This window comes from Micromys minutus, assembly GCF_963924665.1.
Source record: "Micromys minutus genome assembly, chromosome: 25".
In the NCBI taxonomy this organism is placed as follows: Eukaryota; Metazoa; Chordata; class Mammalia; order Rodentia; family Muridae; genus Micromys; species Micromys minutus.
In genome coordinates, this window is record NC_137960.1 from 45,681,994 (window position 1) to 45,707,218 (window position 25,225).

General features: G+C 37.1%; 1 protein-coding gene across 1 annotated transcript in view; it reads right to left on the reverse strand.

The window, feature by feature from the left end:
• The window catches only part of FRK (fyn related Src family tyrosine kinase), a gene marked incomplete at both ends in the record, with an annotated part of 99,416 nt that overhangs the window by 8,363 nt on the left and 65,828 nt on the right, over positions 1–25,225 (reverse strand). Inside the window, 3 exons of the mRNA XM_080937644.1 lie at positions 4,652–4,810; positions 10,070–10,238; positions 12,064–12,227. Coding sequence (XP_080793770.1) covers positions 4,652–4,810; positions 10,070–10,238; positions 12,064–12,227 — 492 coding nt within the window. The remainder of the gene's footprint in view (positions 1–4,651; positions 4,811–10,069; positions 10,239–12,063; positions 12,228–25,225) is intronic.

Consider the following 25,225-nt stretch of genomic DNA (forward strand, 5'->3'; position numbering starts at 1 on the left):
CAACCTTATTCCCCAAACAACCCCCCCACAACTCTCATGGACTAAAACACCAACCACTGAACACACATGGAGAGACCCATGGCTCCAGCTGCATATGTAGCAGATGATAGTAATGTCTGGCATCAATGTGGGAAGAAGCCTTTGGTCCAGTGAGAGTGCATTTTCCTAAATTACGGGAATGCCAAGTCACTGAGGTGGAGATTGTTATTGTGAGAGGATGGACCTCTGTGGAGACAAGTGGAAACAATGAGGGGAAGGGGGGAAAGAAGGAGGGAGGGGACAGCATTTGAAATGTAAAAGAGTATCTAATTTAAAAAAGGAAAAAAAAGAAACAACAACAACAACAACAAAAATTAGCCAGCACACCAACTACAGCAACAGACATATCAAATTTTTAGATTAACAACAGACAACTGACAAAGGCTAGGAAAACAATGTCAGTACTATAGGTGGCATTAAAGCAGAAACATAGTCTCAGATTTAAGGACATGCACCTTAAATGAGTTGCTAACCTTTTCCAGTAAATTTAAAATGAAAATATTTGTTTGCCTAATGGTAAAATTAGTTAAGTTCATGTGTTAGTAATCTAGAAAAACACCTTCTAAATTGTAAGTACTAAAGCATTTTCTCTCTTTTAAAGAAATATGTGCCCCCTCCTATTGCTAGCTCATATATTTGATCTTCAATTAATCACCCAATTTAATGCACAGACCAATATGTGAACTGTTGTTTTCTATTATTTCTACTTCACTGGGCTTCTGACTACCCATAGGAACTGGCTGTAGGACAAAGATTCTAATTCAGGCATGTTTGAAACTGAAATGCTATGCTTTCTTAAAAGCTAGTCTGTGCTATCTGCCTAGACATGCCTTTTCTGTGACTCTTAAGCTCACACCAGTGACATCCCATGTTTCTGAAGAGCAACTGCTATGCAGTTATATTTGACTAAAGGGGACATTAATGAAAATAATATACCTCCCTGCTTCAGTCCTCTTAAGCAAACTTTGCATGAAAATCATAAACTATGTGTCAGGACATAATGTATCAAAACAGAAAGTGTTTGCTACTCCTTAAAGGGTACATCAATGTTTGATATTTGTAAGTATTCACTAAGCAAAAAAAAAAAAAAAAAAAAATACTGATACTTACTTTCTTTTAAGTTTCGGTAAGATGTTATTAGTGAAATTTGTGTGTAGGTACACGTATTCCATTATATTCATTTAATTACAACAGTTTTCTTAAAGGCTATATATTAAAGGGTCAATAAGTGAGCAATTAAGTCTTTATTTTGCTAGTGAAATATAGCATTTTTTCAATTTGTAGGTATTCAATACGTAAAGATTCTTTTACAAATATTAATTATAGATGAGCAATATTTGCTTTTGACCTGACTCCTCTTACATGCTTGCAGCCTAACATTGGAAAGGACATCCCACTCACAACAGTATTATCCTGTTTGTTCCATAAAGAAACTTGCATAACTTAGAGTATGCTTCTCAAATATCTTCCGTAGGAAGCAATGTAGAACTAACATCCAGCATATTTTATTTTTATAGCTCTGTGTAAACTGTCCATGTTTGTTTAAGGCTTGCATTGCTTAGACAGAGTGAGTGCAAGATAGCATTTCCCTGAGTTTTATCTGCTTCTCCGTCTTCCTCTGTCTCAATAGCACTGCCATGCAGCAGAAATGTGGTCACTTCATCATGGTGTGAACACATAGTTTACATCTTTACCTTTTTGATTAAACATTCATGTTGAGAATGAGGAATCCATGTGTTTAGACATTCTTTTTTTAAAAAAAAAAAGCACGTAAAATGTGGAATTCTAAAATATATTCTTCCACAAGATGATTTCTCTGCCTTTTACATGTTGATTCCTGTTTTCTCACATGAACATGTAAGCATGTCTTTAACCTCTTTCTAAATTATTTAAATCTTTTATTTCTTGCATCATTATCTCTATTAATATACCCAATTGACATGAAATTTGGTACTTTAAGATTTTTTTCTCAAAAAGTATATTTAATAAAATTGGTATAAATGTAAAAAATAATAAATTTCAGTAATGTATGTTTGTCATCAAATATTCTCAATGCTAAAGTACTGTAATGGGCTTCTACATTTTGAAGTTGTTACCAAAGCAAATTAGCTAAGATTAGAGAGTATAAAAGGTTTTATATAGAAAAAGAAGTCTATATTCTTTCAAATATGTTTTACATTACAATCCTACTATAAAGGGTATGGAAGGTGTTCACCAACAGGCCTAATATGAGAGGACTGGAAAGTAAGCTTTGTTATTCTGAAGAGCTCACTGGCCTAAGAACCACTTAACGTCACAGGACTTCTACGACCACCATGCACCAAAGCTACTGCAAAGTTCACCGAACTGCAGCAGTTTGTATCTTCAGAATGAAATTTATTACATCCTACCACTGAAGACTCTCTTAACATAGTGTCATGTGATCTAATGGGCTACATACAGGTAGCAGAATCCTTTTGAGATTAATTACCTCTTTGTTGATAAAGAATTAGATGTAATAAATATAAGTACATCATTCCTCTGTCTGTGATGTATTTTTGAAGATGAAGGTCTTAGTGAATATGCACCCTGTGGCCTATTCCAGAAAGTTTGTATCCCTGAGAAAAGTGCATCAACATGCCAAGTACATTCTCAAAGTTGGAGGTTTTTGATGTACCAACTACGTCTTTTCCTGCTCCTACCTCAATCTCAAAACGAGTTGCCTCCAAATCCCAATTTTATTAGTTTATAGGTGATCTTGGCTTAAATATTCAGTTAGTCACCAGGTATTAGTACACAGCCCTGTGCATCAGAGGATGCTCAAGCACTGAAACCAACAGTTTCCTATTCTTCCTATCCAACCAAGTACTCAGATGGAAATGTCTGTGCAGACTCTCAGGAACTGAGAAGTAAGCAGAGCCCAGTCTCATCTACAGGCAGAGCCTTCCACGGACTGCTGAGAATGGGTAGCAAGCACCTGTTAACTCTTTAAAAGGTCTGTTGCTATCATCAGAATCTTCACTTAGGCCTGCCTAGCTAAGCTTACACTACTTCAGATACCTCATTTGTACGTTGACACCTGAGTGGCCCCAGGACTGAATCTTGAACACCATTCAGCTGGCCCACAATCAGACAAGTGGCAGCAAACAAAGACAGCCACTCTACACAAGTGGGACAAATAAACATACCATAAATCACTACCAACAACCTAACTCCAGATGCCTAGGCTCTTTACAAAAATATATAAGAAAATCTAATGATACATCTTCTCCAAAAATTAGTATTTCCAGATTGCTAATGTTCTCTGGGAAAACAACTTAGATGATACACAGGACAATGGCTTAGAAATAACAATGATAAATATGTTCAAGAACACTAAAGAGGATAGGAGTAAACACTGTGAATAGATGAAATTAACAATACAATGAATTACATTAGGAAAGCATCTTAGATGGAAGAGCTATCAGTTGCTGAGAAATTTGAAGATGGAAATTAGACTGAGAAAACCCAAAGACAAGTGAGAGAAATCAATTGTTTCAGTGCTCATGATAGGCCTAAATATTGGGAATCACAGTTCTACATAATGTGGCTGTTATAAGTGACATTTGCAAAGTACTTTATTAGATATGACAGAAACTTTTTTTCTGCTTTGCCCTGGAATAAAATAGGAAGTGTCAGTGGATGAAGCTTACTCTTCTGTGGAGGGTCACTATTTTGAGGCTGCTAAATTTGGTGACCACATGCAAAGGAGCTAAGCACACTTCAGCTCTTCACAGCACTATGTAGGACACATCTTTGTCTCATTCTTTTTCTGTTTTGCAATTTAGAATTACCAGAGTCACAAGTCCCCTTCAAAAGCAAAGACTGCTCTCCTTGTCCTAAACCCTTCCCCCACTGTTCTCACCTGCTGGAAGGTCTATCAGCCTGGCTCTGGTAGTGAAAACCTCAGAGGGAATCTCTATTTGTCAAGTACAAATTATTCTCCTGATACTTTATCTCAACACTGAGCATCTTGTCTCACTGCTTAGTATTTTTTTGAATTATTCCTTTGTGATAAATATTGCAGAGCCCTTACTGTGACGTCAGAATCAAATGCAGGAATACAACAATATTATATTTCTGCTTTTTATCTGAAATTCTTAAGTTTGACTAGCCATAGAAGTAGCTTCAAGTAATACACACACACACACACACACACACACACACACACACACACGTGTGTGTATAAAAACTTAAAAACAAAGCCAAGGATACCTTTTTAAAAATCTTTCTTTAAAGTATTCTAGGTCCATAGAGCCCACTCCACAGAAAATATTTGTTCATGACTAATAATGTTCAATTAGCTGGTGAAGGAAACACACAAGATAGCCACTCACCTACTTCTCATACTACATTTAAGTGCTCTAATATGTCTAATGTGAACAATTAGATCGTTCACTACATAAATATTTCTGCTCATTTGGGAACAGAGAACATATTCCAGTGAACAGTAGTTGAGCTGGTCAACGTTACCACATTCATTCTTAGAGATACACACATCGCAAACATCTCTTGGGTTATAGGAGGCCTGCTAAATTTATATTTATGGGACTAGCTAAACTGAATTCCTCCTTTTATTAAATCTTCAGCTTACTTTGGAGATATTCTTGCAAACTTCCATGTCTCATCAACTCTGTAATAATATAAATTGGATCTTCTAAAGTGCAAACAGCGTAGAGCTGGATGAGCTTTGGGTGTCTCAGGCTCTTCATTATCTGAGCCTCCCTCAGGAAGTCATTTGGATCCATTGAACCTGAAACAAGAAGAGGAGGAAATCACTTTATGTCACTGAGGCATTCCTATCCCTACAGCAGCCTGGTGGGAAGCACCAAGATTGCCTGCTGCCTCTCAATAATCGAAGAGCATCAGTGCCACAAATCTTCAGCGTTATCAAAGAATGAAATCAGTTCAGCCAAGGCAACCTAATTACGACGTACGCCATTGTGTCAGGGCTATGCAGTTTATGTGCTATGATGGGTAGATGAAGAACAAGTGGTTCAGGCCTGGATGACAAATGAGAAAACAGAAAGACACTGACAGTGTAACTGATGATAGGAGAGAGGCATCTCCACAAAAGGAGAGAGCGCCCATTAACACAAATGCAGGCAGACAGAGAATGTTTAATTATTCCAGCCAGAGATCTTGGTTTTAGATCCAGAGAAGACTGACTTTTGCCCTGTCCATGTGCCCACTCTGGGAACAGCAGAAAGGAACCTTAAACCTATAACTTTGCCATATTTCTTTCCTTGAGTTTGTAGAAATATAGGGTATAAGCCAACTAAGAAATATTTAGGAACATTCCAAAAGCTAACTGTGTGCTTCACCATTTTATATATTCAATGTCAAATTTGTATCTGACCTTTTCTTCTACATTATCAATCAAGTTTCTCCATCATATTCCTAAACATTTGAGGCTCTGAAGCCTACTTTGAAAACCCATTAACAGATTGATTTTAATTGATAGTCTAACTTTAAATAAACTCTAACTCATACGCAACATATCAAAGAAAAAGGAAAAGAAAAGATGCCTGGAATTTACATTTCAACAGTAATTTTAAGTCTCTTATTTTTAGTATATAATGTTCCAAAAATATTACCATGATTGATCATATCTTGATATTCACTCAGAACATCATTCCATTCATCATCTGCTCCAAACAAAGACTTCATGGTTGACATGGAAACTCAGACTTAGATACATTTCGACACTGTAAGGGCTGCACTGTCACTTGTTTGTCAATGTGATGTTATTTTACACTAAGTAGTCAAATAGTCTACCCTTGCAAAGCCTATAAGTTCAGCCTCCAGGCTCAAAGTTGAATTTTAAAACAATTGCAGTTATACTACTGGCTCTCTTTAGAGTCTTGAGCAGGTTGACAGATCTCTCTAAACTTTGGGATAATAGCAGTACATAGCACACTTAGACCCACTAATTGCTACTGTTGTTGATGGTAGTGGTGGTGGTGGTAGCTGCAGTAGTAGTAGTAGTAGTAGTAATTTTACATACTCTGACTAATTAGGGAAACCAAACACATTAATTGTGGGGTTTGTTGGCTGGGGAAAAAGACAAGGCTGTAAAGAGGAAAAGAACTAAAGCTATTCTCTTCTCTTTTTTTAACATTGCCAATTGGCTTGTATTTGTAAGTTTAGACATATACATTTTTTTTCTTTTAATATTTGGCAATATTTTATTAAGGAAGCTATTTCTGATCTCTCTCAGTGTCAGCATTACCACTGGTCAAAAAAAGATTCAAATTTAGAATCATAGTAGAAAAATGTAGGTGGGAATAAAAGAGATACAACAAATCACATTTTATTCTCAGTGGTTAAAAATAGCCTGTATCAAATATAGATATAGTATGACCCTCTCCTCAAGTGAAAAAAAAGATTTAAAAAATATGTCTGATTCATGAAGGTTGGAATGACAAGTTCTACAGGACACATAGACAATTCCCATGCCAGACTATCTATATAGCTGAGGTTGAAGCACCATGGGAACCCTTGTAGGGTTACTTAGAACTTTCATGGCCAGGCCTATAGCTGACCAGAGGAAAGCAGTCTTTATCTCAAGCCAGCTAATGCAGCATAAAATATTAACTTTTGACTGTCAAAGCTACTGTGGGAGTTGATTTTAGGCTCATCTTTATTGTGTGGTAGTCTGCTAGGGAATAAATAGCTGCTAAGATTGATTAATGGCCCCAGTAAAGTGAAGACATTTAACCAATCACCAAATATGTTTGCTGCTATTACACTGTAAATCAATAATAATTATTCCTGTTGGGGAGTAAACTATCATGGCATTTTTGGCATAAGAAATATGACATTTTTTGTTGTTGTTCCCTTTTGACCTCCAGAACGCCTTCCTTAGAGAGCAATGTTTCAGTTCAGTTGTCAAAAAATTAGCATTTAGAAGTGCATTGCATGGTGACTATGAACCAATCAATGCTGGAACAGATTGTCCTCCCTGGCAGTCATTGGGTAGCATCTAGCCACATATAACTGTCTCTCTAATGTTTCACCCAGCAGACATGGATGCTGGAACAGAATTCCTGTATAATCATGCCTGTGATTAAGAGCTCTGCCTGGAGACGGAAACTAACACTATTAAGAACTTCTGGCATTAAGAACTTTTGTGGCCACTCGTCAAATCTGTCCTCATAAGATTCTAGCAATGGGAAACTGTTATGATTCTCACATCTCAATGAGTAAATACAGAAATTTTAATAAACTATCCAGAGGCAAAGAGATGGAGCCAAGTTTGACCTCAGATTCATCTTATCCCAGACTTCTTGCTCTGACCTGTTACATTACAATATCCCAACATTTTCAGTCCCTAGCACCCCTAATGTCTCAGCTGGTTTTCTTCACAATGCCCCATGCCACAATCAACATTTAACCCATCATTTGATTGTCAAGTTAGATCCAAACAACTGTAAGTTATTTTCCTTAGAAACTAATAGCTATCAGAGAAGATAATACAGGAGAAAGGAAAGTACTTTGTAAAGTAGCACAATCAGAATTGAGTACTGCATAACTCCTCAAATGTTGCAATCAGATCAAGTGTTGCCATCTCTCATGACCTAGTCTGGGTTGATTTTTTGTGTGGATTTCACATTTGATTATAGAAATCATCAAAACTTGGCATAGGGAAATCAAACTGGAAGTAAGCTGAAAGCTTTCTCTCCACTCCATAGCTCTCACAGTTTGGGGAGAGGATATTGTGCAGGCTGCTAGGGACGAGAACCATTCTCAATCTTGCTCAGCTGTAGACTCCACATTCTAGAATATTGACCCACCAGGTAAGATGCAGTCAAATTAGTAGTTATGATCCTTGCAGCACTATTAGAGTTAGATATGAGGTGGTCAGAACCTCATATTGTACTAACATAGAAAGTTGTTTTCACTAGGGCAATAGTAGCAAGACTATTATGGTGATAACCAGATGGTTTATCATGGGATTTGAGGCCCTGTACATGGGATGATATCTATTCTTGAACTGGGAACTTGGAATATAAACCTATGACTCTTGTCTTACTGAATCAACACGTTGTTGAGTGGCTTTCTAGATATTTATGCTTATATCTCTAGATTAGTCCTGCTCATGGCTATAGTCAGAGATGCTTCTTTATGTGGTGAGCAGAAGCTAACATAAAGACCCATAAAATATTAAAGTACTAAGAAAAAGTGACTAGTGAGAATTCACACCTAAATAGAACATGTATTATCACTCTTTACACCAAGGCTCAGGGGACTATCTAGAAGGGACAAGAAGGAAGAGTAGAAAGTAATAAAGGAGTGCAGGAGAGGCAAGAATCTTGTGAGACACTATCTTCTGGATGTTTGCTGCATGCACAAACCCAAGGCAAATGTGGTTGCCTGTAGAAGACTGCTCACAACTGTGTTTGTCAATTGCCAATCGTAATATTCTATTATGGATGTAGAAGGGTGTCATGAAGCTCCACCCCTTCCTGAAAAGCTACTGATAATTAATGGCTTCTGACACACAGAGAGAATCATTTTCTCCAGTGTTGTAGCCACTGGTAAATTTCCCATGTTTCAGGGAATATCACCCCTATCCATACTTTGCAAGCAACCTGGATTAAACTTAGTTCTTCTTCTTCATCATCATCATCATCATCATCATCATCATCATCATCATCATCATCATCATCATCATCATAAAACAAACAAGAAAAAAAAAACCAAAGTAGGGAGATACTTGTAGGAAGTAGAAGCAGTTCAACTGGAGTAATGGGGGAAATGAAAGCATGATGATGTATGTTTAAATGATTTTAAAAATACATTATACACATGTACACATGTATGGAATTGTCAAAGGATATATCAAAATGATTCACAAATATGGTGAAAAGAAAAATAATACAACACTATCAGAAGCTGAAACTCTGTGCTACTTAAACACAGCAACTTCGTGTCATATTCAAGACGTTCCTTCCAATGTCCCTCAGCTCCTCTTAGCAATTCCTTGGAATTCCCAAAACTGCCATAACACGGAGTTTGCGAAACATAGTGCTATATATGCTAATGTCTAAAAAATGCTAAATTCTTAACTCCAGTCACCAGGTGGCTTCTCTCTGGACTAAAAATAGTGTATCCAGTAGTTTTCAACCCTTGCAGTGTTATTAGAGGTAGATATGAGATGGCTAGAGACTCACACTGTGCTTCCATAGGTATAATTCAACAATGACAAATATGGGTCAAAAGCACTGGCATTTGTTAACAGTATAATAACAATAACAATATACATTTTTATGGCTGACTCTGAACCAGGAATAATGCAAAGCATCTCTGCCAATGACCTAATTTCATCTTTATAATAACTTTGCTAAAGTTGCCTTAGCATTGCTACTATCTTAATCATGGACAGCTCATCTTTAATAACGAATGCTATTCCTTGAATAATACTAGCTTGTTATCTGATTGTGTGTATGTGCATATGCATGCATGTGTGTGTGTGTGTGTAAGTCAGAGGTCAACATCAAGTGTCTTTCTCATCACTCTCCACCTCATTTTTTTAAACAAAGTCCCTTGGTGACTTGAGTTCAAAGATTCATCAATACTGGGTCCTACTGTTTCAGCGCTGGGATTTCAGGTATGCTGCTATACTTGGCTTTTCACATGGGTGCTGGGGAGAGGGGTCAAAGTATGGTCCCCACACATGTACACTAAGTATTTTACCAACTGAGCAATATCTCCAGCCCCTGCATTTGATTGGTAACGTATGTTTTGTCAGTAAATTACAAAGGAAGATGGAATTCTAATGTTTCAAAAGACAGAACTGAAGTTGCTTTAAGCTTCACTAGAATGAGACTATGCCCTTGCCTTCCTGTTTTAAACACTGTCTGTAGTTTATAGTGACCTAGGGTAGAATGATGGCAACATCTGCTTGCTGCCAGCACTGGCTGTCCTATGAAGTCTATGGCACTTACGACGGCAATCTGTAATAAAAAGGAAACTGATGTATGCCATTTAGCCTTTGACATTCTCATACCTGGCTTTAACGTTTTTACAGCCACTGAAGTGGTATTATTCCACAGACCTTCCCAAACTTCTCCAAATTGACCAGATCCCAATCGCTTCAGAAGCTGGATGGAGTTGCGATCTATCTCCCACTGGTCCACAGTTTTATATGACAAATCAAAAGGGGTTGGTACCTGGATCTGTTTTAAAGAAAAAGGAGAATACTTGTTAGAAATAAGGTGGCACTAGCTTAGAGGACGAAGATACCTATGTGAGTCTGATGATGTTAGTTTGATTTCTGGAATCTACGTGAGTTAGGAGAGCTATAACTGCACACAGCTGCTCTCTGACATCTATATGCACACTAAAGTACTTAATTGCACATGCAAACACTCACATATATAACATTGTGATCAAAAAGTGGTCTTTACTTTTTAAAGAAAATGTTGATTCTTAATACCAAGCACAGTAAATTAAAATCTGTACTGTTAAGTCTTTACACCAATCCTCTCTCATGTGTTCCGGCTCTGTGTCCATCTACCCCGCGAGCCCTCGGTGATATCTTCACAGGAATCTGCAGGAACTTCGCTCTGCCTCCTGCCTTGCTGGATCCTCTTTGTGTGACTCTGAACTAGAAAAAGCTCCCTCCATCCTAAGTCTTTCCTACACACCTTGGGTGTTCTATTTATTATATGCATCACATTTCTTTGCAAAATGAAACCATCAATCTTCAAATCCATTTTGTCATTTTTCTTTTTTTTATATTCACTCACTTACCTCAATTAATAAACAACTTTCAGGCATGGACTAGGTCCCATTCCATAAGTAAAACTGTCAAGGCCAGGTATATACCAGAGCAGTGTAACAGTTATTTGAATAGTCAACTTGATTGGACTGAGACACACCTAAGACAGTGGTTCTCAACCTGTGAATTAGGACCCCTACGGCAAACCTCTGAGTCCCAGAATATTTACACTAGTATTCATAACAATAGCAGAATTACAATTGTGAAGTACAGTGAAAATAATTTTATGGTTGGAGGTCACCACAACATGAAGAATGTATTAAAGTGTCACAGCATTAGGAAAGAGGAGTACCACGAACCTAGGAAATTAGGTAAGCAATCTTCTAGGTACATCTCTTGTGTCATTTCCAAAACTGATTAAGTCACAAGTGCTCCAGTATAATCAAGGGATGAATACTTGGTGCTTGTGTATGATGGCCTTCCTAGGCATGCTTAAAGGAAGGAGAGGGTCTGATGGGGAGTAGTGAGGTGTTTCCTCAGAGCTGTATCTCTCCTGTGGTTCCCTTCTTTTTTCTCCTTTGTACATACTTCCAGACGGCCATGAACATGTTCATCTATAAGCTCCTGGCACCATGATGTTCTGCACAGGTGTACAGACAAAATAAATCTTTCATCCTAGGTTGCTTCTGACTGTTTGATCACTGGAGCACTATGGGTAGTAAAACACATTGTCCTGTTTACTGAATATATTATGTCTCTATTGCAGCTATAAAAACTCAAATACAGTGGTCCTCAAGCTTCCTAATGCAAAGCTATGACTGTTTAATATAGTTTCTCATATTGTGTTGAACCCCAACCATAAAATTATTTTTGTGCTACTTCAAAACTGATGTTGCTACTGTTATGAATTGTAATGTATGAATCATAGCTGTGTTTTCCTATGGTCTTAAGTGATGACCCCTGTGCAAAGGTCATTCAACCTCCACTCAAAAAAGAGTCATAACCCACAGGTTGAGAACTTCTTATCTAATATAATGGCACTAAATAACTAAAGATAGTAAAGGAATCAGTGTGTCTCCTACAAAATAATTAATAAAACAAACAAACTTTCTTTTAAAATGAACATGGGATAGTACTGGCTATAATAGTTTCCCGATTCCTGCCCTAAGTAACCAAATGATTGTGTTTGTCTATGAACTGACAGCAAATGACAAATTCTTGAATGTCTGAGAAGAAAGTGTTAACTTGAATTAACTAGAACGCAGCTGAAATACTTTCACCTTTAAGCACGGCTTCTCCAGCTTGACACACAGCCCATCACTTGTTGTGGTGTAGTAGTTCACAAATTCATTCAAGGTTGAAAATGCTTTCCTCCTAGTGAGGAAAAAGCCACCTTCATCCAACCTTCTTATTCTGTAGTGTTTCACAACACCTTCATCTAAAACTAGAACACAAAACAAATCCTGTCAAGAAAGACATCACCGCACCCAAACCTTTTCTGTGGTCTTTTGTTACTGTATGAAATGAAATTTGCACAAAACTGGTATCTTTCAACTTTGTCACAAAATATATGGAATTTACAAAAGGGACACAGTCAGAATTTGTAGTGGGAAATTAGGGGAATTCGGAGATAAGACTGAAGGAAAGAGAGAACAAAAACTAAAAAGTAAGAGTAAAGTAAAACATTCCAACCTTGGAAGGCTAGAAAGCATGACTGGAGAAATCCATGAAATTAAATCTTGTTCTAGCAATGGAAGTAAGAAAATCTTGATCTAGCTCAAAAATAACATCATTCAAAGATAACAGCACAAGGTATTGAGAAAAGCCCAAGTCTCTCATGGTGGCCTTTTACCCCAGAAAATCTAAAAATGGGAAGAATGAAACAGAGTGAAGTATGAAAAGGAAGTCCACAGTGCCAGTGCAAGTCACTTTTGTAGGCACCATTCTGTGCAGACTAACAGCAGAAAGATCCAGCAGATGCTATAGAAGACATTTTAATGAGCTTAAACTATGGCTTACATGCTCCCCCGCAATATCATTTAATCCACGGGCAAATTCTACAGCATCTTTGGAAAAAGGAATCCGTATTACTCTCTGATAGTCTGAGTGAGCAGAGAAATTTTGTTCTCTCGTTGGCCACTAATCACTCGCTCTTGCTAACAATGTTTCCTCTTAGTGCAGAAACTCCTTGCTCTCTATCCAAGGTGAGATTCAGAAAAGAATTCAAGCTCAGCCTGATCTTGGGAATGCCAAGTCAGAGAGAGCTATGTAGAAGCTTCAACTCTGAGACATATAAAGGAGCCCAGAAAGACAAAAACAATTTTGCCATTAGCAATTTTTCTGGACTTGTTTTGGGTTTGTTTTACTAATGGAGTTTTAAACTGTTGATAGAAATTTCCAGCAGAGAGGAAATTTGCCTGAAAAGAGATGCAACCCAGTGGAAAACGGTGTTGACTGAGAAAGGAAATCTCAGTTCTTTAGGCCAGTCAGCTACACATGGTATTACATAACTGTAATTTTGAAACTGTTATGAATCATAATATAAATATCTGATATGTAGAACATCTGATATGTGACCACCAAAGTGGTTGAAACACACAGATGAGAACCACTCCTCTATACTGCCAGGTATCAAATAGGAGATCCAATTGTCTAAATTGTTAATAACAATAATGATATAATATATATAATATGATAATATGATATTAACACAACATCTGATTTTGGGTTAAACATATTTTCATTTCTTTTTTTAATACAAAACACAGTTGAACAATTAGCTCCCTTAAAGAAAATATCATTATCTTGAATTATAAATTTAAGTGTATAGTGTACATCTTAATACCCTTATCTGTCAAATTACCAATGCTAGTGACTAACTCTTGGGTCCAGGCTAATTAACCATCATCACCATCTCCAAGTAGAAGACTTATATTATGTTGAAAAACTTAGGTCATAATAGATTCTTGTTTCTGGATAAAAAGGCTAATGAAGAAATCAAAGAGAACTGTAAACAAAGCCATGTCGGTCCCAGTTCAGTTCTCTACAATGTAATAAAATACAAGATGTGGAAGCAAAATATAAAGTATAGCTGCAGTTTATATAACTTATTGGTCTGAAAATTTAAGCTTTGCCATTTATCAGAGAGAAAAGAGTATCAATTATGTGTGGGATGTCTAGCAAGCCAATAGATCTGTAATTGGAAATGATGAAAAGCAGTTCTTTTAATTCCCATTTTTAAACAAGATGGACCATCTCATGGCTCCAAATTGAAGTGGACTATGTATACATTAAACACAAATTTATGGATTTTTCCTTAATGGGCCACAAAAGATTGAAAGGCTTCCAAGCAAGCGATTTAAATCAATAGATGAAAAAGGAGTTAAAATACTCCATATTATTTCTTCAATCAAGGGGAAAAAACTCAATGATTAATTTAGCTGTGGAAATTTCTACTGATTATAAAGAAAGCTTGAGTCAATGTTTGCCAGATTGTTCTTAATATAGGTCTGAACTCTTTAATTTAGCCAGGTACTAATATCTTGGAATACAGGTAGAGCTTCCAACCACAGTATGAATAAAGAGGGAAGATCAAGATATAATTTAATACATGAATGAAATGAATGCCAGTCCTCCTGGGCCTTGTTGTTATCAACACTGAATTAAATGTAGACTTTAGCAAGCTCTAGAGTCCCAAATGTTTCTGCATTCATGTGCAGGTCTTTCTGATGCCAATTGCGTTCTCTCCCTGGATTGTGTACTTTGGTTTTGTTTGTCTGTAGTCTTTTCATTAAACTTAAAATATACACTGAACTTTTTGGAGTACACTTGAACTTTTTTTTCCATATGAATGCACATCCTAGCAGCTGCCTCTCTCTAGATCACCATTTAAAAGCATCAACAAGCCTGACCAGAAAATTCCACGACAAAACTAAATTTACACAATATCTGACCACAAATCCAGCCATACAAAGAATAATAGATGGAAAACCCAACACACAGAGGGAAACTACATCCTAGAAAAAGCAAGAAAATAACTAAGCAAGAAAGACACCGCGACATAATTCTACCTCTAAAAGCAAAAATAGCAGAAAACAGCAACCACTATTCCTTAATATCTGTTAACATAAATAGACTCAATCCTTCAATAAAGGTACATAAATTATCAGATTGGATACATAAAAAGAATCCAGCATTTTGCTGCATACAGGAAACTCATCTCAGAGTTAAAAACAGACACTATCTCAGAGTATAAGGCTGGGAAAAAACTTCTAAGCAAACAGCCCCAAGAAACAAGCAGGAGTGGCCATTATAAAATCTAATAAAGTAGATTTTCAACCAAAAGTTATCAAAAAATATAAGGAAGGTCACTATTACTCATTACAGGAAAAATTTATCAGGATAAATTCTCAATCCTTGACATATATGCTCCAAATATAAGAGCACCCATATTCATAAAAGAAACCCTACTAAAGCCCAAAACATACATTGCACAACACACAATTATAGTGGGAGACTTCAACATCCCACTCTCATCAATGGACAGATCATGGAAACAGAAACTGAACAAGGACACGGTGAAACTATCAGAGGTAATGAATCAATTGGAATTGATAGACATCTACAGAACATTTCACCCTAAAATAAAAGAATACACCTTCTTCTCAGCACCTCACAGCATCTTCTCCAAAATTAACCAAAAAACAAGTCAACGGTCAAAAAACAAGTCTCAGTAGATATAAGAAGATTGACATACTCCCATGCATCCTATCAGATCACCATGGACTAAGGCTACTCTTTAATAACAACAAAAACAACAAAAAACTCATATACACATGGAAGCTGAACAATGTTCTACTCAACGATATCATAGTCAAAAAGAAATAATAAAAGAAATTAAGGATTTTCTAGAATTTAATGAAAATGAAACCACAACATACCCAAACCTATGGGATGCAATGAAAGCAGTACTAAGAAAAAAAATCATAGCTCTGAAGTGCTTCCAAAAAGAAACTGAAGAGAACATACACTAGCAACTTGACAGCACAATTAAAAGCTCTAGAACAAAGAGAAGCAGATACACCCAAGAGGAGTAGACAGCAAGAAATAATCAAATTCAGAGAAGAAATTAACTAAATATAAATAAAAAGAACCATTCAAAGAATCAACAAAACCAAGAGCTGGTTCTTTGAGAAAATTAACAAAATTGATAAACCCTTAGCCAGACTAACTAGAGGGAAAAGAGGGAGTAACCAAATTAACAAAATCAGAAATAAAAGTGGAGATATAATAACTGAAACTGAGAAAACTCAAGAAATCATCAGATCCTTCTACAAAAGCCTATACTCAACAAAGCTAAAAAGTCTGGGAAAAAATGGATGAATTCCCAGACAGATACCAGATACTAAAGTTAAACCAGGATCAGATAAACCATCTGAATAATCCCATAACACCTAAAGAAATAGAAGCAGTCATCAAAAGCCTCCCAACCAAAAAAAGCCCAGAACCAGATGGGTTCAGTGCAGAATTCTATCAGACATTTTTGATGACCTAATACCAATACTCTCCATACTATTCCACAAAATAGAGTCAGATGGAATACTACCCAACTCATTTTTCGAAGCCACAATAACCCTCATTCCTAAACCACAGAAAGACCCTACAAGGAAAGAGAACTTCAGACCAATCTCCCTTATGAACATTGATGCAAAAACACTCAATAAAATCTTCCAAACTGAATCCAAGAACACATCAAAACAATCATTCACCATGATCAAGTAGGCTTCATCCCTGGGATGCAGGGATGGTTTAATATACACAAATCTATCAGCATAATCCACCATATAAACAAACTCAAAGAAAAAAACCACATGGTCATCTCACTAGATGCTGAGAAAGCATTTGACAAAATTTAATACCCCTTCATGTTAAAACTCTTGGAAAGAACAGGAATCCAAGACCCATACCTAAACATAATAAAAGCAATATACAGCAAACCAATAGCCAACATCAAACTTAACAGTGAGAAACTTAAAGCAATCCCACTAAAATCAGGGACTAGGCAAGGCTGCTCACTCTCCCCCTACCTATTCAACATACTACTGAAAATCCTGGCCGGGGCAATTAAACAGCAAAACGAAATCAAAGGTATAAAATCAGAAGAGAAGAAGTAAAAATATCACTATTTGCAGATGACATAATAATATACTTAAGTGACCCCAACTCCACCAGAGAACTTTTACAGCTGATAAACAACTTCAGCAAAGTGACTGGATATAAAATTAACTCAATCAATTCAGTAGCCTTCCTCTACTCAAAAGACAAACATGCTGAGAAAGAAATTAAGAAAAAGACACTCTTCACAATAGTCACAAACAATAAGAAATACCTTGGTGTGACTCTAACAAAGCAAGTGAAGAACCTGTATGACAAGAACTTCAAATCTCTGAAGAAGGAAATTGAAGATCTCAGAAGGTGGAAATATGTCCCATGATCATGGATTGGAAGAATCAGCATCATAATAATGGCCATCTTAACAAAAGGAATCTACAGATTCAATGCAATCCCCATCAAAATTTCAACTCAATTCTTCATAGAGTTGAAAAGGGCAATTTGTAAATTCATCTGGAATAACAAAAAACCTAGAATATCAAAATCTATTCTCAACAACAAGAAAACATCTGCAGGAATCACCATCCATGACCTCAAGCTATATTACGATGCAATTGTGTTAAAAACCACTTGGTACTGGTTCAGAGATAGGCAGGTTGATCAATGGAACAGAATAGAAGATCCAGAAATAAACCCTCATAATATGGTCACTTGATTTTTGACAAAGGAGTTGAAAACATTCAATGGAAAAAGAACAGCTTCTTTAACAGATGGTGTTGGTCCAACTGGCAGTCAGCATGCAGAAGAATGAAAATAGACCTTTTCTTATCTCCTTGTACAAAGCTCAAGTGCAAGTGGATCAAAGATTTCCACATTAAACTAGGTACACTGAAATTATTAGAAGAGAAAGCAGGGAAACTTTAGAACACATAGGCACAGGGGAAATTTTCCTGAACAGAACACCAATGGCTTGTACACTAATAATAGCTAAGAATATAGTCTTGTGGCAATTTTTGGTATTCAGAAATCATTATGTTTAATCTATACAAACCAGGAAAACTCTGTTTCCATGTTATGTTCTGTTCTACATGTACTTTATGCTTATGCTAACTAGTCAGATTTCAATTCATACTAGTTACCAGATTTTTTAAAATAATGCTGTAAGAGAAAAAATTCTACATTGTTCACATTTGCTCATTTGTTGAGGTTCTTGCTTTCGTGGGTCTTGAGCAGTTGGCTGGTGATGCTATTTCAGGTCTTCAGCAGCCTGGCATGGAGAAATTAAACAAGTGACACACATGCTTGTTGCCTGAACTTGCTTATTTTTATGAGCTGAAATAAAAATGCTTGCTATCATAAAAAGACAATTACATTAAAGACAACATCTAACTTCTTGATTTTTTAAAAAACGGTGGGAATATATAATTATTATATTCACTTGTGCTATTTGGCCTGGGGTAAATGTTCACCTGTCAACTGATTTATATACCAGAACATAGATAGCATCTGCTGAAAGATCTAAGTTAGCCTGTATGAAAAGTACAGCAAAAATTTCTTGACTGTTCAGAAAGTTCTGTTTCTGAATCTAGCTACTCTATGGACCACACCACAGGCCACCTGACTGACAGTGTGATCTAGATCATTTGCTACAGCCAGACACACTATTTGCAGTAGCTGACAGGTTCAGGGCTGTTGTGTCCTTGCCATAAGGTCTTGTTTCACCCAATCTCAAACAGTAGAAGAGGGTGGTTTAGCTTGAAAGGAATGTTGTGAGTTTATCTAATTTAAATTTATCAAAGAAAATTCTGTCTCACCTCTATCATACAGGTAGCATGCTTAATCAAACATGTTAAATAAATATAAAAGCCAAGATATGCCAAAATTAGATGTTTTGAAAGATAGGAGACCCAGAGACTAACCTCAGAACAGAACATAATAGAAGCACAAAGACATTCAGTCATTTCAATAAAAAATAACCAGCAGAGTAAGCAGACTGTTGTTTTTGAGATAAAAAATGGATGGTTAAGCAAATTATTATTTTTCAGCATGTCTTCTGGCATTTGGCATCATGTGGGCAGAGTCTTATTGCTTCTGATGATAATAATGAGTTCCCACACCACAGAAAACAACATGACTTCATGATGGGACCAAGGATTGAAAATTGAGAAGTCTATCTGCCTGACTCTTTCTTATTCTGCCCATGATTTGTTCCTTGACCTTAGGCCAAAAATTTCATTTCACTTTCCTTATCTAGAAAATGAGAATAATGATCGTATCTCTATCACCTTCAGGGATAGTTCTAGTGTCATTGTTCACTAAGAATGACAGATGTCTGCAGTGTGCGATGTGTGGGTACCACATTACAATATCAGTATAGCAAAGAGCCTAGTCAACAAATGAAAGACACTTCTGCAACAACACTTTCTACTCCTTGAACAATGATAGCTGGTTCCCAAACATGATTTGGTGGAAAAAAATTGCTAGTAATTCAAGGTGAAAGAACCTCACACTTATAAACATCCTATTTTTCTTGACTTTCAAAGATTTGTTTATAACTTTTCAAAACTATGCCAAAGGCAATCTTGACAACTCTCCCCATAAAGGTGCCTTAAAACCTAGGCTGAATTAGCTCTACTCCAATGAGAAAATGGCTTATAATTGAGTGATTATGATGTGAAATTATCAAAATACAATCATTGCTTTTTCAGAGGACCTGAGTTTGGTTCCCAGCATCCATCCTTGGTGGCTGACAATTGCCTTTAACTCCAGCTGCAAGTGATCTGAAGCTCACTTCTGGCCTCCATGAACTCCAAACAAATGGACACACATAGGTACATAGATAAAATCTGAAGGTAAATATCATATTTATTGTGTAGTAAGTTCTTACTCTACAGAAACTAGACTAGGACTGGAGAAATGAGAAAAATATATGTCTAATATATTAAGTTATATCATATAAAAGTTGTTCTCTCTTCCAGGCCAAAAATAATATCAACTAAGAAAAAAGAATATGGACAACTATCTTGTATTTTGTGTGTAATTTACCTTGTAGGTCTCCAAAACCCCCTGTTCCCAGCTAGAAACTTATTCTCAAAACCCATACCGACCAACTCTTTATATAAGTAAGTCAGTTTCCCCCTTCATTTTCAGAGTCAGCTTAGCTGACTCCTCTATTATTTAAAAATATAACGCAAGTTTTGTTGTTTGTATGTCTAATATCTAAAGTAAATGAGTATCTTTTTAATTACCAATATGTAATTTTAACATTTACTACTTTCAATGAAACTTTAATGAAAATTATCTATTGCATAACATTTCACATGACAAGAGCCTTTGATGTGTTTGGCTTTCCAACAAAACCCTCCACAAAGCAACCTGACTCTTTACTCTTCTTGGCATTCTGACCCTTCACTTGATATTATGTCTGCAATAAATCATGAAATATCAACATTCTTGAATTATACCATCCAATTTTTTTGCAGAAACTCTTTTCTCATTTTTGTTTATTTACTGGATATTCTCTGGATTTACATTTCTTATGTAAATCTTACCCCTTTCCCACATTCCCATCCCCAGTCCTATGCCTCCATGAAGGTGATCCCTCTCCTAACCACCCTCTCCCACTTCAGCACCTTGGTATTCCTCTACACTGGGAAATCTAGCCTTCACTGGACCAAAAGCCTCTCCTCCCATTGATTTCAAACAATGCTTTCCTCTTCTGCATATGCACCTGGGGCCAAGGGTCTCTTCCTGTGAACTCATTAGTTGGCCTTTTAGTCCCTGGGAGCTGTAATAGGTTTGAATGGTTGATAATTTTGTTCTTCCCATGGGGTTGCAGACCCTTTCAGCTCCTTCAGTCCTTTCTTTAGCTCTTTCATTGGTATTCTGGAGTTCAGTCTGATAGTTTGCTGCAAGCATCCTCCTCTGTATCAGTATGGCTCTGGCAGAGCCTCTGAGGAGGCATCCATATCAGATTCTTGCCAGTAAGTACTACTTGGCATCACCCATAGTGCTTGGGTTTAGTGGCTATATATAGGGTATATCCCCAGGTGAGGCTGTCTCTGGATGATCTTTTCTCCAATCCCTGCTCCTCTTTTTGTCTCTTTATTTCCTCCCATGAATGTTTGTTCTTCCTTCTAAGGACTGAGGCATACACCATCTGGCCTTTCTTCTCGTTGAGCTTCATAAAATTTGTGAATTGTTTTTGGGGTATTCTGAGCTTTTAGAGCTAGTATCCGCTTACAAGTGAGTACATACCATGAGTGTTCTTTTATGACTGGGTTACCTCACTCAGGATGATAGCTTCAAGTTCCATCTATTTGCCTAGGAATTTCATGAACTCATTGTTTTTATTAGGTTAGGTTATAATAGGACATAAAAACCATTGCTTCTACTTTTCAAAACTTACCCTACAGAAATGATACAAATATTAATATTACTTTCTTTAGTTATGCCTCTGCCCTGTAAGAGTCAAGATTTTATATCACAAAATTAATTTTTAGATAAATGTATGGGGGCTGGCATGATCTCTCAGTAGTGGGGTACCTGTTTAGAATGCATAAGCCATGGGGTCAACTGCCTACAAAATGAATAAAGGAATAAATGACATAATGCTCTAATTTTTAAAATGAGTATGTAAGTGGAGGAAGAAAATGGGACAAAGAGAAAGGAAGTAGCACAGTGATTCTGAGACTAAAGCCTACACCCATTCTCAGTGGTAAGACCTGGGTCAGAGATCTGATTCTGTTCCTTTTCAGCAGCTCACAATAAAGACAGAAATTCATTCAGATACATGATTTCCTAAAGCAAATTATCAACAATTAGATCAATAGATGTATACACACACTTACACACACACACACACACAGAGAGAGAGAGAGAGAGAGAGAGAGAGAGAGAGAGAGAGAGAGTGCTAAATATTTCTCATACAGACCATAAAGCAAACTTGAAAAATACAACAATCAATATCAGCAAAGACATTCTTAAGAGTAAGTACAGCAATACACTGCAAATGGGAGGTTCTCATAAACTCTGTTATTATGGACTAATTTGAAACCCAAAATCCAATAAAAGCTTGTATATGGGAAAATGAAACAACAGTTAATCACCAGAAAAAGGAAAAGCAATATGAGCAAGAATGTTCACTGCATCATTTTATAGGACTAAATGATTGTTAAATTGTAGCAAATCTGGGAATTGAGACTTAATTGTAGAAACTGAATAATTGTAAAAAAAAATAAGTTACTTAGCAAGAGGGGGAGATATGTATTTACTGTAATAAGTGGAATAAACTGGATATACAATTAAGAGATGATCATAATTACAGATATAAGGATACAGCTGGCAGCTCACATGCTCCAGAACCTTTTGCTACTGAAGGGATCCAGCTGAGGTTCCTTGTGGAAATCATAATTGCATATGGACAAAGATGATTAAATTTGCCAACATGAAGATTACCCCTTGATTGGTAAATGTGGGGGGTTAGTTAATCTGTTTTTCATGTCAGCTATAATAACAGGACATAGCCTTTAAAATAACAGCATGCACACAATGCTTCCAGTCTGGTTTTTTGTTGTTTTTAGAGAAACAATGAAAAATTACCAGCTTAAAACTAGTATCTCTACATTTGGTTCAAAATATTGTCTAGAGTGGCATATAATGTCCTTACAAGAAGAAACAATGAAATCTATCTTTCTGTCACATTAAAATCATAGACGTTTTCTTTTTAAAGAGCACACTGTGTCTTCTCTTCTGCCTCATCTCCCACAAAACCCCTGGCTAAACTGATTCCTAAATTTTTATCATTATCTACTATGGGAGACTCAATAAGAGCCAGTTCTAGTTTCTTCTCCTTTGATTTTATTTATATTTATCTGTATTTTACACTGTTCGAATACTGTATCTTAAATTTATCCTGGTTTGTGAATCCTCGCACAGGTTAAATAATAAACAGTGGAATAGCAGAACACACTTACCTACGTCAGGAAGAATTTCTTCTGTGACCACAAGCATGTGTCAACATGCTCAACAAATACCTTTCTAATGAAAAAACTAAGCAATAGAATAATCTGTGTTTGTTTGTTTGTTTGTTTTAGGATTTCTGCTCATTGACGTTTCAGCTCCTCAAGGTATGAGAGACCGCTTAAAGAGACAGCTTTAACTAGAGATGCTTTGAAAATCCACTATTTTGTTAGAGATGGGACATTGGAGAAACAGAACCTAATATGTGAACTGTAAAATTTTAATTGTGTTAATGAATTTTAAAATTTTTAATAATGGAAAAATGCTTAGATGTTTAGAAGGGAATACCTACATTTCTAGAGTAATGTGTGAGTTGTTTGCAGGATCCAAGTCTAACCCTGCGACATGGCTTTTGAAGGTTGACACAGTTGACAAAACCCACCAACTATCTACCACTCAAGTCAAGATTGAAGTAAAGAGATGATAATTTATTCACTTCTAGGAAGCAAGTTACATGTTCAAAGGCTCCCTGAGGGATTTTTCTACAACAAAGGTAACTCTTGGTAATTTCCCAATTATTTCTAAAACCACAGGCTTTAATTTTCCCAAAATTTTACCATATTAAATGAGGCCTCAAGCAAATATAAAGTCCTGCATTTTTTCATATATATATATATATATATATATATTTCATGTGTAAACTTAATTGACCTAAAGGACTCTTGGAGAATCTGCAAAAACATTACTTGTAACCTGTTTGGTACATAGAGCCTTTATCAATAGAATCTTGGATGCACAGAGCCAAACTGAAGGAAGCTGTCACTGGGGCCCTTGGAAAATATACTGATTCCTGATCTTTTCAGTATTATCTTTGCTTCTCAGATGCTTTAAGAAAAGTGGCTTTTCTCCAGCACATGTTCTCCCACAATGATGCTCTGCCTCGTAAACGGCCAGACCTCCATGCACCGAAATACATGAAACCATGACGCAAAACTAAAGTTAAACTTTTTCTAGTGTTTTATGTCAAAGACAGAAATATAGTTCATGCACACAGCAAATAACTTGCTTCTGTATCCAGGGCAGGTAAATATTAATGATTTGGTTTAAAACCAAACAGTGAGACTGACATCCCCAGTCTTAATCCACACCATTTTGTCCTATTGAAAAGGGGTAAGGATTTTAACGTTGATATCTCAAGTGACTACTCCAAGCTCAAAACGAGTAACTTTCCAGCTATGAGTACTGCTTAAGAACGAGATGGTTGAAAGGCAAATTTCTACCACTGATACCTCGTAAAGGAAAAGGGAGGTACCTGCTCAGCCCTCTATGAAACATTTCAGACATCTTTAGGTCCTCCTTTTTATTTAACATCTTGAGCTCCTGTAAAGCTGCCCTTGTTTATCTTTTGTATCCCTTCAGGGACTTCAAATAAAACAGGCAAATATTTAATTTAAAACTTGGCCCAAAGCCACAGACAGATTAGGCACACTGACATCAGGACTGGCGGCCTGCCTGCAGAGAACTGAGCGCCCAGGGAAGACGCAGGAGCACTTTCCCCATGGAGCCCACTGGCCTCAATCTGCACCTAGAGCTAGTGCCAGCCCATTGCCATTGGAACTCACAGATTGCCCATAGAAAGCTGAACACCGATCAGGACTGGTGGTTTGCCCACAGGTTGCTGGGCCCTCTTAAACACCTGCGCAGAGGAGTGAGTCGATGTTCCCTCCCCACTGTCTATCCAAGGAGTAGCCACCCAGAACACACAGAGCACAGGTGGAGGTGCTGCCTGAAGTGCACACGTCCAGCCCAAGGCCAGACCCTATCAGTTTCATCAGGATTGCCAGCCTGCCCACAATATGCTGGGCACCTGGAAGAGCCACAAAAGGGCTCTCACTTCTGAGGGTAGGGGCAAGTCCACTCCCCTAACCCCCTTCTCTGCCTATCTAGGGAGAGGCCTCCCAAAACTCTCAGGGTGCAGGTGCCAGTGCTGCCTAAAAACAGCCACTTCAGGCACATTGTCAGAGCATGCCCAGTTGCATCAGGACTGGACACTGCCTTTGGAACTCACAGCCTATCCAGAGAGCTGAACACCCAGGAACAGTCTCCCGCTGGACATCCACAGAAGAGACAAGCTCCAATAAGAGACAACAAGATCACCTAACATCACCAATAACAAGATAGCAAGAGGCAAGCACACAAATCTAAGAAACAGAAACCAAAACAACCTGGCAACATCAAAACCCAGTTCTCCAAATAGTGAATATCCCAACTCACCAGAAAAACAAAATTCAGACTTAAAATCATACTTCACGATGATGATGGAGATCCTCGAGAAGAACATAAATAACACACTTAAAGAAGTGCAGGAAA